At 43.5% G+C, this 14,410-nt stretch overlaps 1 protein-coding gene across 3 annotated transcripts in view; it reads right to left on the bottom strand.

Moving 5' to 3' along the window:
• Positions 1-5,493: 5,493 nt before the first annotated feature.
• The window catches only part of prickle2b (prickle homolog 2b), a 43,755-nt gene continuing 34,838 nt past the window's right edge, over positions 5,494-14,410 (bottom strand). For all 3 annotated transcript variants that reach the window (XM_037251998.1, XM_037252001.1, XM_037252000.1), the window contains 7 exons: positions 12,527-12,710; positions 9,683-9,796; positions 9,348-9,485; positions 9,072-9,275; positions 7,940-8,126; positions 6,658-7,533; positions 5,494-6,589 (listed from right to left, as the gene is read on the bottom strand). In XM_037251998.1, coding sequence (XP_037107893.1) covers positions 5,670-6,589; positions 6,658-7,533; positions 7,940-8,126; positions 9,072-9,275; positions 9,348-9,485; positions 9,683-9,796; positions 12,527-12,710 — 2,623 coding nt within the window. In that variant the 3' untranslated portion in view covers positions 5,494-5,669. The remainder of the gene's footprint in view (positions 6,590-6,657; positions 7,534-7,939; positions 8,127-9,071; positions 9,276-9,347; positions 9,486-9,682; positions 9,797-12,526; positions 12,711-14,410) is intronic.

A 14,410-nucleotide genomic window follows, 5' to 3' on the forward strand; every position in this document is an offset into this window, starting at 1 on the left:
GACATACTTTATAATAAAATTTTATTTAACTTAATTGCAGGGCTGATTTGGAATTATTTCCTTTCACTGAGGTCTGACTGTTTTGGAGTTGAGTTACTGTCCTCGTGAATTATGACTAATAAGTCATCACTCAAGTGACCAAATGATAGATTGATATGATAGATAGATAGATAGATAGATAGATAGATAGATAGATAGATAGATAGATAGATAGATAGACAGACATACATACATACATACATACATACATACATACATACATGGATGGCCACTTTATTAGGGAAATATCATGGTCAAAGGTCACAGGTGTCAAGCTCTAGTCCTCGGGGCCGCGTTCCAACATGTTTTCCAAGTGACCCTCGTTAAGCGCACCTGCGTGAAAACTTTTAGCTCCTTTCACGTTCTGCAGGAGCTAAAACTTTTCACGCAGGTGCACTTAACGAGGGAATCACACGGACACTCCATTAGGTACACCTCCATTTTCAAGTGTACCTAATAACAGGCCACTTTATTAGGGAAATATCATGGTCAAAGGTCACAGGTGTCAAGCTCTAGTCCTCGGGGCCGCGTTCCAACATGTTTTCCAAGTGACCCTCGTTAAGCGCACCTGCGTGAAAACTTTTAGCTCCTTTCACGTTCTGCAGGAGCTAAAACTTTTCACGCAGGTGCACTTAACGAGGGAATCACACGGACACTCCATTAGGTACACCTCCATTTTCAAGTGTACCTAATAACAGGCCACTTTATTAGGGAAATATCATGGTCAAAGGTCACAGGTGTCAAGCTCTAGTCCTCGGGGCCGCGTTCCAACATGTTTTCCAAGTGACCCTCGTTAAGCGCACCTGCGTGAAAACTTTTAGCTCCTTTCACGTTCTGCAGGAGCTAAAACTTTTCACGCAGGTGCACTTAACGAGGGAATCACACGGACACTCCATTAGGTACACCTCCATTTTCAAGTGTACCTAATAACAGGCCACTTTATTAGGGAAATATCATGGTCAAAGGTCACAGGTGTCAAGCTCTAGTCCTCGGGGCCACGTTCCAACATGTTTTCCAAGTGACCCTCGTTAAGCGCACCTGCGTGAAAAGTTTTAGCTCCTTTCACGTTCTGCAGGAGCTAAAACTTTTCACGCAGGTGCACTTAACGAGGGAATCACACGGACACTCCATTAGGTACACCTCCATTTGCAAGTGTACCTAATAACAGGCCACTTTATTAGGGAAATATGGTCAAAGGTCACAGGTGTCAAGCTCTGGTCTAAAATGGCGGTGTACCTAATGGAGTGTCCGTGTGATTCCCTCGTTAAGTGCACCTGCATGAAAAGTTTTTGGTCACTTTCACGTTCTGCAGGAGCTAAAACTTTTCACGCAGGTGCACTTAACGAGGGAGTCACACGGGCACTCCATTAGGTACACCGCCATTTTCAAGTGTACCTAATAACAGGTCACTTTATTAGGGAAATATCATGGTCAAAGGTCACAGGTGTCAAGCTCTCGTCCTTGGGGCCGCATTCCAACATGTTTTCCAAGATTCCCTCGTTAAGTGCACCTGCGTGAAAACTTTTAGCTCCTGCAGACGTGAAAATGACCAAAAACTTTTCACGCAGGTGTGTTTAACGAGGGTAACTTGGAAAACATATTGGAACGCGGCCCCTCGAGGACTGGAAGTCGACACCCCTGGTTTAAGTGAAAAGTGCCACACCCGCCCTCACCCCCACTTTCTGATTGGCTGGTTGTTCTGTGACATCACTCGGACACTCTATTAGGTACACCGCCATTTTCAAGTGTACCTAATAACAGGCCACTTTATTAGGGAAATATCATGGTCAAAGGTCACAGGTGTCAAGCTCTCGTCCTTGGGGCCGCATTCCAACATGTTTTCCAAGATTCCCTCGTTAAGTGCACCTGCGTGAAAACTTTTAGCTCCTGCAGACGTGAAAATGACCAAAAACTTTTCACGCAGGTGTGTTTAACGAGGGTAACTTGGAAAACATATTGGAACGTGGCCCCTCGAGGACTGGAAGTCGACACCCCTGGTTTAAGTGAAAAGTGCCACACCCGCCCTCACCCCCACTTTCTGATTGGCTGGTTGTTCTGTGACATCACTCGGACACTCTATTAGGTACACCGCCATTTTTAGGTGTACCTAATAACAGGCCAGTTCATTAGGGAAAAATCATGGCCAAAGCTTAACTGAAAGTGAAAAGTGCCACACCCGCCCTCACCCCCACCTCCTGATTGGCTGGTTGATCTGTGACGTCACACGGACACTCCATTAGGTACACCACCATTTTCAAGAGTACCTAATAACTTCATGCATTTTTTTGTACTTCTCAAGAATGTGTATTTTACTACTTGCTCTTTATTTTGGGGGACACCAACACCAGCAGTTAACCAAATGTCAGATTTTTATGTTTTCATGCCCAAAAAAATAAAAACAAGGAATAAAACACCAGACAAGTTTTAACATAAATGTTTATTAAAATAATAATAATAATAAAAGTAAATTTCAAACCAGCAATCTAATGTGAAATTGCAGTAGATATATTGGATAACAATTTTAAGCGTGTATATGCATACATATATGCATATATATAATCTCCCCGCTGTTGCATAACGGCGCATCCTTTCATGCAATAAAGTTAGTCGTTAGCTTGGAGAAAACGAACACAAAAGAAGTGGTGTTTTAGTGTGTGGTTCTTTCTTTCCTTGGCAAATCGTTTATCTACATTCTGGCTCACGTTCATTCACGCAAGGAGCCACAACACGTTCAATACAATACATACAATATATACATACAATATATACATACAATACATAGATAGATAGATAGATAGATAGATAGATAGATAGATAGATAGATAGATAGATAGATAGATAGATAGATAGATAGATAGATAGATAGATAGATAGATAGATAGATAGATAGATATACAGTATACAGATGGGACACCTCCTGGCCAGGTAGTGAGTGAGTGAACGTCTCACAGAGTGGGAGAGGGGCCATCCATGTCATGAACAAGATCGAGCCCTCCAGCCAAGCAACTTTGAGGTTGGCGCCCATCATGCAATCCTCTCTTAAGGCAAGATGCCCTTTGGGCTGCAGGCTTGGCTGATGAAACCATGTATAGTAAGGCTTTTATTTATTTATTTTTATCATCATTATTGAATAACTGTATAGTAAATCCTTTTTATTATTAAAAATGTTCATGTATAGTAAGGGTTTTTATTATTAAATAACTGTCCATACTTAGCAAATCTTTTTTTTTTTTTAAATTAAAAAATGACCATGTATAGGAAGGCTTAAATTACCATATTATATTGTAAGGCTTCAAAAATACTACAATCATAGCACTCATAGAGACAAACAACCAATCAAAGAGGCGAGATGGGGGTCTCTCAATGACAACATTACTCAAAACCTAAGTCTTTTGAACTGGTTTGTCAGTTTTCATTCTGTCAAAAATGCTTTGTATCTTTTTTTTAAATTTTTTTTTATTCGTCCACACAATTACAGGATAAGGCTTTACTTTGAAGTCCTAATGTATTCACATCACATCAAATAGATTAAGCAGTCTGTCTGAAATGTAAGTCACATGCTTGGACTGCTGTTTTTGGATGCAGCACAGCTGACTATTTCATCAGCCCACGAAAGTCGAGGTCATGTGACGCAAACTCACTAACATGCCAGTCGTGCCAACAGCATTAAAACGCTCCGTCGCCTCTAATCATGAACTAAGGGCTGAAACACTTTGTACATAACATACAGTAGGTGTGTGCGCTAATGTGGCTTAGGAGGGCTAGCAGCAATAATCCTCATTTACCATATGGAGGTCAGATGCAATCCAATTTACAGTATGACACGTCTTGTTACGCTTTTATGCATCCAGACACTTAACATAACAGTATTTAAACTGAGTGTTATGCTGGTGAAACAAAGTTCAAATAAAACTGGTTGTGAATGAGAAAGGAGAAGCGGGAGTAAAACAGGCCGAGTTGTCAGCTTGATGGTTGAGATGTGCCCCACGATTGGCCAGCGACCAATCCAGGGTGTGCTTTCTACGCTGCAGTTCAGCCACAAACCTCAACAGGATAAACAGTACAGCAAATGGGTGGACGGGTGTTTAACATTATCCAATACATTAAAAGCATTTCACAAGCTTGACGTCACCATATGGCCTGTGGATGTTTTGAAGCCTCCTGTTTGGTTTGGCAGATTTGGCCTTATCATCTGGGCGCATTGGGACCACATGAGACCACAATGGAATGACAGGGTGGAACTGCGGTAGAGCACTTCGATCTGTGGTTGTAAATTGTCAATCATGTGGTAGCCATGCCCTGACAAACACCCCTGTTTCCTACGTAAACGTCATTTATAAAAAGATCAGGCTGTGAGGATGAGCATTTGACAGCGTCTTGATTTAACGAAGGTCACACCCTGCAGAGAGTTAGGGGAAAAAAAATTTACATCTGTGTTAGTCTTCAATTCCAATATATGTAACATATTGTGATTTTAAAAAGTAACTGTAGACAGATTACATGAAAAAAGTAACTCATTATATAAGTCATTATTGTAAAAACTTTGCAGCACACTCAAATGATCAGACAATATTTTTTATTTGATTTCAAAACAGGATTTTACAACACAGATGGTTTGTTAGCATGAGAATAAATTGGCATGGCTTGTTTAGTAGCAACTGTAGAAGGAGACCTGGAGCAAAGAAGTTCTTTAAGAGTGAGTTTGACAACTATGCAAATTGTTGAAATACAAAATCCCAGTGTGCTCAAGTTCCCATTCTTAAGCGCTGATGCAATACAACCAAAGATTTGGTTTCAAATGCCATCTTGCATATATTACCAATCCAACTCTACTTCAAAGTCCACTGCGGATTATTATTCATGTATGCACCAAACTGCTATGCTGAACAGTCACGCACTTGTTTGACACACTCGAGAGAGAAAAACACAAGCTGTCAATCAAACTAATGGCTGAAATAATCCTCTATTCCAAATTCAGGATCAGCTCAGCCATGTCTCATGCGTACGCTGTTCGTCTTGTTATCTACTGTGTATCTACATATATTTAATACGTATAAAAATATGAGGCCTCATTTACAACCATATTTACATTTATGACTTCCTTAACTTAAGTGAAATTATTAGTTCATTTAGCTATGTACATACTATCAGTCAAATACAACAGCGCGGCCTATTTGGGGGAAAAAAAAAAAAAAAAAAAATCACACCATGAAAAGCTAAATTGTACCAAACAGACTATATGCATTTAAAAAAATTGCACATCAGCTTTAAAAAATAAAAATATTGAGTCGATAAAACTCTGCATGAGAGAAAAAAATTGGTCACTGCTCAACAGACAATTTTAATCAGAGGTGTCCCTTGATATATTTTTGACGCTGCTAATTTTTTTTTCAGGTTTTTGAGATATTTTATTTGTTTCTAAGTTTGACCTATAAAATCTTGTGTAATGCACACATGCTTCGTATTTTATCGCAAAATGTTGAGCAATCTGATTAATACAACGACAAACAATGCTGTGTTTCACGCTTCACGACTGCAGTTTGCTACTGCCTATTGCTCAAGCAGACTATAAATGAACTTTGTCCATCTGTTCTCCAGACTCGACTCAAGCTGCGGCACAAAGCAAAACGTTAGGAAATAATGCAGTTCTTGCTTTTCCGCCGTTTGTGCGTACTCAGCTGCGCACCGCGGTTGGTCCCTCCCATCCCGCTGCTGTACTTGTGGACCAGCTCCTGATTGCTGAGGTAGCGCATCTGGAGGGGTCGGGGGATGGGCTCCCCCAGGAAGTAACCTTCGTCCTCTGACTCCGATGACGACGAGCAAGTGGAGCACCAGTCGTCGTCATAGTCGTCCCAGGAGTACTGATTCAAGCCCGTGCGTCGCCCGGCTCCTGGGTTCTGGAGCGATAAGTCTGACGTGGTCCTGGGGCACTGCCGAAACAGTTGAGGTTGGTATCTCCCTCCTCCCATGACTCCAAAGTGCTCTCTGGCGCTCCTCGGGGGAGGAAAGCGGTCGTAATCCTCTCGAACGTGAAGCTGCGGTCTTTCCTGAGGTCTCACCCTGCGCTCGGCAACCAAGTTGAGAGCGTTTTCTGAGCGAGAACGTTGGGATCTTCTGGAGCGGTGGTGGTGGTGGTGCCTCCGTCTCTGAGGAGTTTCCTCCGGCACTTCAATCCTGACGCTTGCTCCTCTCACACCGCTTACCCTGCGCTCACTTATGGGTGGCAGGCGGGCAGCGTTGGCGCTGCTCACCAGACTCGTTCTGTCTTCCTCCTGGTAGGTGAATCCAGGAGGTAAATGAGCGGAGCTCCTGCCCACCCCTGAACCAGAGGGATCACAATACTGCAACTGGTACTGAGAAGACCTGGAGGGATTGATTTCCATGTAGGGCTGACCACCGTTGACACCGTGAAGGGAGTCAGAGCTCTGAAATTGAACCGAGGAGTTAAGGGTTTTCTCCGAGACGTTCATTCCAGGGTCTTTGCTCAGATCAGGCATGGAGAAACGCGACAGGTGTTCTTGCCGCTTCCCTCCTCCTTCGGCAGATTGGCCTGCGCGGTACGAGAACGGAAGAGTTAAGGTCATTTCACTGGAGCAGGAGAAAAGTGTAATCACCCACCTGTCGTGTTGGATATGGCCAAGCACTCCATGGATCCCCTCGGGGTCTGCTCGAGAGGTGTCAGTTGCTCGGTAAAGTTAAGTGCGTTGATGGGGTTCCTGCTTCTGGCCACTTGGCTGGCTGGTGGAGGACCAACATCTCGGTCCCTCTGGAAGCCGTGCAGACTGATGGAGCGCTTGTCCGCGGAGAAGCCGCCGTTGTGCTGGGACTGCTGAGATACCTCAGGGAAACTCATCTGGGTCCTTAGCTTTGGGCCATAGAAATCATCTGGAGCTGGCTGTTGGAACCACATCTCGTTTAGAGAGTGACCTTTCAGAGCCGAGATAGGCGGTCTCTTTGGGCCACCGGTCTCTTTGACCCTGTGGTCCTGCTGTTGATTATTCTGCCCAGGGCATGGTGGGTTACAGGACGTTCTGACATTGCACTGGCTGAGGAGCTGCAGAGGGGTGGGGTTAGCCGTCGATTCAGCTTGGGAATCCAATTTGTAGCCATCCACGACTTGCTTCTGGTTCTGCCAGGCAGGTGGCTCACGTGTCAAACTGGGGGTTTGACTCGAGAGACTCAGTAGGTCCATTTGTAATGACAACGGGTCCACCTCGCCCGATATCGCCTCCGTTTGCCCTCCGCCGCCACTTTTTGCTGCCTTGGAGCTGCGTCTGGACTCTCTGGTGGAGCGAGCGCTCTGAAAGGCAGAATCCGAGGAGTCCGAGCCGTTGGGCTCCTCGCCCAGACTGCAAGAACGGGAGCAGAAGATTTGCCCTTGCTTGGGCAGGAAGGGTCGACCCAGCAGGGAGCGCTTGCAGCGGGCACAACAAAAGCAACCCTCGGAAGCGTGCCAGTGCTGCCCGTCGTACGTCATCTGGCCTTGGTCAATGCCTGCGGGTAGAACACATGGCACAGAGTTGATAAAAAAGCTTGCATTTTCAAGGTCAACGTTAATTCGAGAACAGAGGCACAAATTGTCTTTTGAGAAAAACAGCAAGACTCCAATTAAATTGTACTCTGAGGCAATCTCTGTGGAATTTTGCCAGTCATGAATAAATGAAAAACTTTTTTGCCACATCTTTTGTTTTTTTATTGGGTAATAGCTGCCATCTGGTTTTTCAAGCGTCAGTTTCATAATCGTTTCAGGGATTACACTGTCAGATGAGAGCATTTTTGAAAAATTTTGAATCATTTCAATTTTGGTCTCCCATCGCATGAATGTATAACTCAGAGTTGTACTGTAGGCCTGACCGAGAAAAATCCTTGCGCATTTTTCCCTCCACATTCCGCTGCGTACCAATATGCTCTCCGCAGGAATCACAGTACTCGGCGTAGAGGGATTCAAAGCAGGAGCAACAGTACGGCCTTCCATCCTTCATGATGTAGCGCTGGCCCCCGAGCACCGTCTCACACTCGAAACAGCAGAAGTGCTTCATGTGCCAGTGACGGCCTTCGGCCTCGGTGCACTCGTCCGCCAAGATGATCTGAGAAGGAACAAATCCGATAAGCCTACAGAGATGAAGCCTGACTATCATTGATAAAGTCTGGTTTTCACAACACACATGCTTTTCATTCCAACAGATTAGTAGAGTTAGATAGTGAATATGTGAGAGGCTTGTCTGGGAATTGTTGGGTATCAATCTTGCGGGACACATGCCCATCTGTTCCAAACATGTTGGGGTCAGCCACGGGGAAGTTCACATGAGGTGCCAGGATGATTGTTCTTTTTTATTTTTTATTATGTTTTCCCAGGCCAGTCCCTTAATGTTGCGAATCATGGTTTGTTTTTCTTATCCGGCGTTAAAAAAGGAAAAGCATGAAACAAAATATGTGTGTAAGCGAGTGACAAAATAATCTTTCAAGTTTACTTTTCATTTCTTCAAGTGAGTAATCTGAATTAGCTGCGAATAATCCATGTCTAGACTATCAGACAGCAGAGTATGACTTTTTCACTCTTCTGTGGTGTGGCCAAAGGGAGAACATTTATCAATCATTCAAAAGGACTGTTGAGTGTGTGACACAAAAAAGACATTGTGCAAAGATTCGGGCCCACATGGATAATGTATTTGTGGAATTATGAGTTCCAGAAACTGTTCCTAAATTTGCCTTTGGTTATTAGGCAACCATAACAAAATACCAAAGAGAATTTTTAAAAGCAAAATTAAATACTTGACAACACAGTTTTAGGGTTAGTTTTGAACAGATGAGTAATCGTATTTGATTGTGATTCGTCATGGACAAACCATGTGATGTTTATTTCAATTATTTCTTTTAAGCAGCTTCGACTTTGAGCCAGATGTGCACTTGAAGTCAGAACAGTGTCAGTGCCCCCCATTAAGTGAGGGAACTTTGTGTTAATTGTAGAGTTGATGGTTCCAGAATGTGTGCGTGTGAGTAAAATCATATGACAGCAGTTTAGTGCTCGCTACCTCATCACAAGCTGTGCAGCGCGGCTTCAGCCTCTCGGCGTGGTGCCGGCCGCAGTAGATCTTCCCGTCCTGATAAAAGTAGATGAGGTCCACCAGGAGCTCGTTGCACATGCTGCACACGAAGCAAGCCGGGTGCCAACACAAGGCGTGGCCGGCGCGAGATGCAAACACTGCGATGTCGCCGCCGTTGATCTGGTTGCCGCACTGACAACAGATGGGAGAGGAGATGTCGTTTTCATGCGGGACTTAAATGTTGATATTAGCCACACATTCTACCTGTTCGCAGATGGCTCCCGTCATGGTCACGGGGAAAGGCCGGACGTTGCCACGCCCGAGGTTTTCCCGTTTTCGTTGGTTGCTGAAGAGCTTAAGCTCTCGTTTCTCCTCGTCGTCCAAACTGTTGCAATAGCGCACCTGAACATGGGACAATAAAATGGTCGGTGTCACTTCTCTTTTACCTTTTAGGCATTTACTAAGCATTACAGCAAGGAAAGATTTCATAATTGGTTTTCGGCTAATGGAATTTCTGTCTTGTCTCCCTTGCCCTGAAGGAGGGAGGAAGGGTGAGATGGCTGAAGGTACAGGGGGAGGGGCTCCGTTTGGACTCTCACCTCATTGTCGTGGGGCGGCAGCTGATGGAGGAGCTGTTTGATGCGGTATTTCTCTCCCGGGCTGTTAACATAGGGCACCTTGTCCTCAGGGAGGGAGCTGTAGTACTGATGGACCTGACAAAGAAACGAGAGGATTGATTGGGATGCTGCTGACAACCATTTTTTGTTATGGTCAAATTACTCCTAAAGACTGCTGTGCGGTTTTTCCTTTGGCCATCATTTTTACACAGATCTATTTTTCTTTTGTCTGTGTATGCAGAAATATTTATAAACTACGTGATGACCTTGTGGGTTATAAATTTAGTAGATTTTACGAACCCTAACAAATATTTAATTTGACAAAACTGGTCAGCTCTTACCCGTTTTACTTTTTTTTTGCTATTATATGGTTGACTGCATGTAGCTATTAGCTAATCTTTAAAATCTTTCGCCTGGAGAAAAGTAAAATGATTTAAGACCAGGAGTGACTCATAGTTTGATTCATGGGGCATCGGCATAGACTGAACACAATCTTGCCTTTCTATCTCTGGTTATGGACAAAGGAATGTATGATTGACATGTCACATGTGTGCGCCGCCGCACACGTGGATAAGAAGTGATTAACATATATGCACGTACAGTAGAGAAGTAGGTGTAGAGGAAGCAAGATTAATGTTAATCTGTCCATTCCAAATTACCAGGACATTCTTTGCATTGCACTGACTGTCATCCGCCTGTTATTTATGGTACTCTCATTATTGCACTGTAACTAGGGGTCGAGGTATAATGGAGGTCAGGCACTCAACTTAAAGGGATATGAAAGAAGTAAATAAACATTAGATGTAGCATAAGAGGATCTGATTGCAGTAGTTATATTTTTTTGTGACGGCTCTAAAGCAAATCATTGGAATGGAAAGGCGATCAATACCATTGACTGGGTCAGGACAATCTTTACAACCCATCTGTCACATGAATGAATCTACTGACTCCAGAGTCTATTAGCTACATCCTTGGCAAGAAAGGTAACCAGATTCCTTTTGTGGCTTTGCTTTTGTTGGCTTCAAATGGTGTTGCGGAGGTGCGTTCAGCAGCAAGGCCCAGGACATAATGTCCCGATAGTGCTCACAAGCGGAGAAAATGTTCATACTACCAGAGGAGCACGCATGACACATGCTTCCAACAGCAACAACAACAGGGTAGTATTTGGGAGGTTAAAGGCCCACTGCCCTGAGGATAAGATCTGAACACAGATACTGCTCACAGAATACACACCCGATTGCGGCGAGAGGCGGGCGGAGCAGCTTGTGATAATAACTGTAATCAAAAACAGATGAAACTAAAGACTGAGCACAATTTCGATCTGTACCGAACACAGTGTTTTGAACGTTAAAACGGCAGGAGTGATGCCTTCAGAGGGTCATACAAAAGGAGAAGACTGCATGTGGCACCAGTGCTGACAATCGCTTAACAAGTGATGGAGGTGGAGACACCATGTATGTGTTTGGTGTTATAATGATCACCAGGGAATTCAAAAAAGATGAGCAGTCTGGTGAAAAAGTCATTCCCTAAAAATACAAGGGATGTACTTTTTGTTTGCGTACTAGCACCTTGTGCTGCTAATGCTAAGTTGAAAATGGCTGGTGAAAAAACACGGTTTAAAAATAAATAATTTATAAAAAAAAAAAAAAAAGCTATGCACAGCCAAGTGCTTTGTACGAAAATTACAGTCAAAAATAATGATGTATCTCTTTCGAGATTGTTGTAAAAGAAGGGGATCCATGGCAAATCCAAATTGATGTTACTCGATCAAGCCGCAGACTGTGACTCACTCAAGAGTCTCTCCAAAGTTTCTTTGCCAATTTCCACCAGATCTGATTTTCAGTTGACTGCTTGTAAAGTAGCAATCTTCTGGAAGCTTTATCTCTTGAATGGCTTGCTTCATCTCTGTCACCGTCGCATTACACAATGGACGGATCAAAAGCAAATGTGTTTTTTGTGAGGGGAAAACTATTTATATGGTCTTTGTGGTGACATTAAGATCTTATCACGTGATGTTTCCAAGTGTCTGCTCAGGAACACGATTGGTATATTCGACAAGCTCGGACTTTGAGAGGAACACTGACATGACAGCGGACCCTACTTAGCTTTCCCAGATTAATGCTGCCTTGCATTGCAGTTGAGGTTTGGATTCATTCATCCATTCGTATTATTTATTTTAGCGATTATAAATATAAGATACGTGATGTTAATTTTAGCTTCTCACTCTTTGGGCCAAATTCTCCTCCATTCTTATAAAATTTGTATCATTACCACCAAATAGCAATAAAATGTGTTAATCATTCGCCAGCTCAGGTTCCACTTTGGCCTGACTGCTGGCAAAGTCACAATCCCTGAGACGTGAGCCTAATTGACTTCAAGGTTGGCCATGTGACCCAGGAGGGAAATGAAAAATAGCCTCTTGGGGGGGAAAAGCGATGGCTTTGTATTGACCAGTTCGTCACCCTTAGCTCATCAACAAAAACAAAATGGCTTCCATAAACACTCCTCCCAGCCAATAAATCCAGAAACCCTCCTCAATGAAGTAATTGGGCTGTTTAACGTGTTTGTGTATCACACGAGCTTAGCTGCCGTCGCTGCAAGGCCTCATGAAACTTTATGCAAACATGTTTGCATGCAAAATGGATCGAGGGACTGCGGGAGCTTCGGAATCCTTGTTATCCTTCTAGCCCGCAGGCTCAGCAAGCAAAACTGACAAACTATCATGGAAGGGAATAGTTCTTGTATATGAAGCTAATGAAGTTGCGAGTGAGTGTATGCAGAAGCAGATGGTTGAAGATTTTAAATGTGTGTTGTGGCGCACTGTACCTGTTCAGGTTTGAGTCCTGGTGGCACCCAGGCATACTCCTCCAGGGCGCATCCAGAGTCATCGTCTGAAGTCGAGTTCCTCTGGAAGTCGTACATCAGCTTGGTGACCGTCTTCTCCATTTCCACAGGCATGGTGGTCACTGCATGCTCCTCCCGGCGACACTTACAATGCACACAGATCTTCCTAACGTGAAGAAAAAAAAAAAAAAAGCAGCTCCTTTAAATGATGGCACTGGACACAATACAAAAGCGGAGATAAAATTGGAGGCAAAAATAAAAACTGTCTCGATGATCTAATTTATGCAGCTCAGCTTTGTGGCGTGGAAACATTTTTCATTTGAGCTCAGCAATTCAGAGAGAACACCATGAATTTGGAAACATACTCTTTAATAAATCAGTGTAAGGATGGGTTCATCAGAAACAAGCAGATACATAAGAGGTGATTTTAGGGCCATGAAACAAGTTGTAAATTACCAAAGGGGTAAAAAAAATAGAGCCCTATTTTGACAGCCTTTTTATAGAAGTGTGAGGAAAATCTAATCATCCCACCTACTTGGTCGTAAGCGCAGCTAAGCCCCATTGATAATTCTGTAAATAGCCTTTGACTTTTTCTTAAAACCAGATGGGGTCTTTACTCACAAGGAGTGTAAAGTCCTCTCAGGTCAAAGGTCAAGCCTCCCACAGTACACTCACAGTAAAAATGTTGAGGCAATGCATACAATGCTTAACAACTCTCTGAGGAGCACAAGAACAAGGAATAATAGCTGAATGAAGCCAGCCACGATAGAAAACACAATTGTGAACGCAAGCACATGATTAGCATTTCGCAGCTAGCACAGTTTAGTTCGTCAAGCAATGCAGTAAAAAAGGGGGTCAGTATGATGTAAAAAAATTAATAAAATAAAATACTGACTCTGCCAATAGAGGAGAATTATTGGTGCTGTTAACGAATAATGTCAGCATGTAGCATAACTATGTGCTGTGTTTATTTTCCTTCCATTCATTGGCAAGTTTCCCTTGTCAAGCCGCTGCGTTATCTCACCACTTACAGAGCTAATGCAGTTATGAGCACCCCATGACACTTTGCTGTGGAAACAAACCACAAAAGAATAGAAGTGAAGCAAATTGCTGGTTGAAAACTCATGGATCAAGTATTTTGGCAACTCGAAAATGGAAAAAAAAGTCACGACATGACTCCTAAGTGACATTGTCAAACTTCTTATTTCCAAGAACTGCATTACGATTAGAGATGACTTTTTAACCATTGCTCATCGGGAGATTGCAAAAAAAGGAAAACATATGAGCCACCTTGACTGACTGTTTACGCAAAATGGGGGTGAGTTGCATACTGTACAGCTTGCCTTTGTCCTTGAGGCCCCCCTAAGGCAGCAAAAACAGGGAGACAATCTCATTAGCGTCCCAGACGGACGCCTACTTGTCTGACTGGAAGCGCTCACAGACACTCGGCACACTGTATGAAACAAACTGACTCTCGGGTGGTCAAAGATGTGCCTGAAGCGTCGATGGCACGTTGCGCCCAGCTGCCTGAGCCTCACTTATTTGTATCTTGAGGTTTTATTTTATCCCCGGTGTCAGTTTAAATAAAAGCGTCACCGTAACATGTCTCAACTTGTCATGTGGCACGTGAAGCATACAAACAGGTCAAAAGTTGGCGTTTCTCAACAGCATGGAGAAGGAAGGGCAAACCAAAAAAAACAACAAACCACCAAATTGCCAGCTGCGCTTTCCGTCAATACTTCAGGCTGTGATAAAAAGACAAAACAAAACGTTGCCAAGTTATCACAGCGGCACAATTCAAAGCAACCCAACTTTCCTTCTTTGTCATCATTTCTAATTTAACACAGCTTCGCCGTAACAGAAAAA

Source organism: Syngnathus acus, chromosome 5 (genome assembly GCF_901709675.1).
Source record: "Syngnathus acus chromosome 5, fSynAcu1.2, whole genome shotgun sequence".
NCBI lineage: Eukaryota > Metazoa > Chordata > Actinopteri > Syngnathiformes > Syngnathidae > Syngnathus > Syngnathus acus.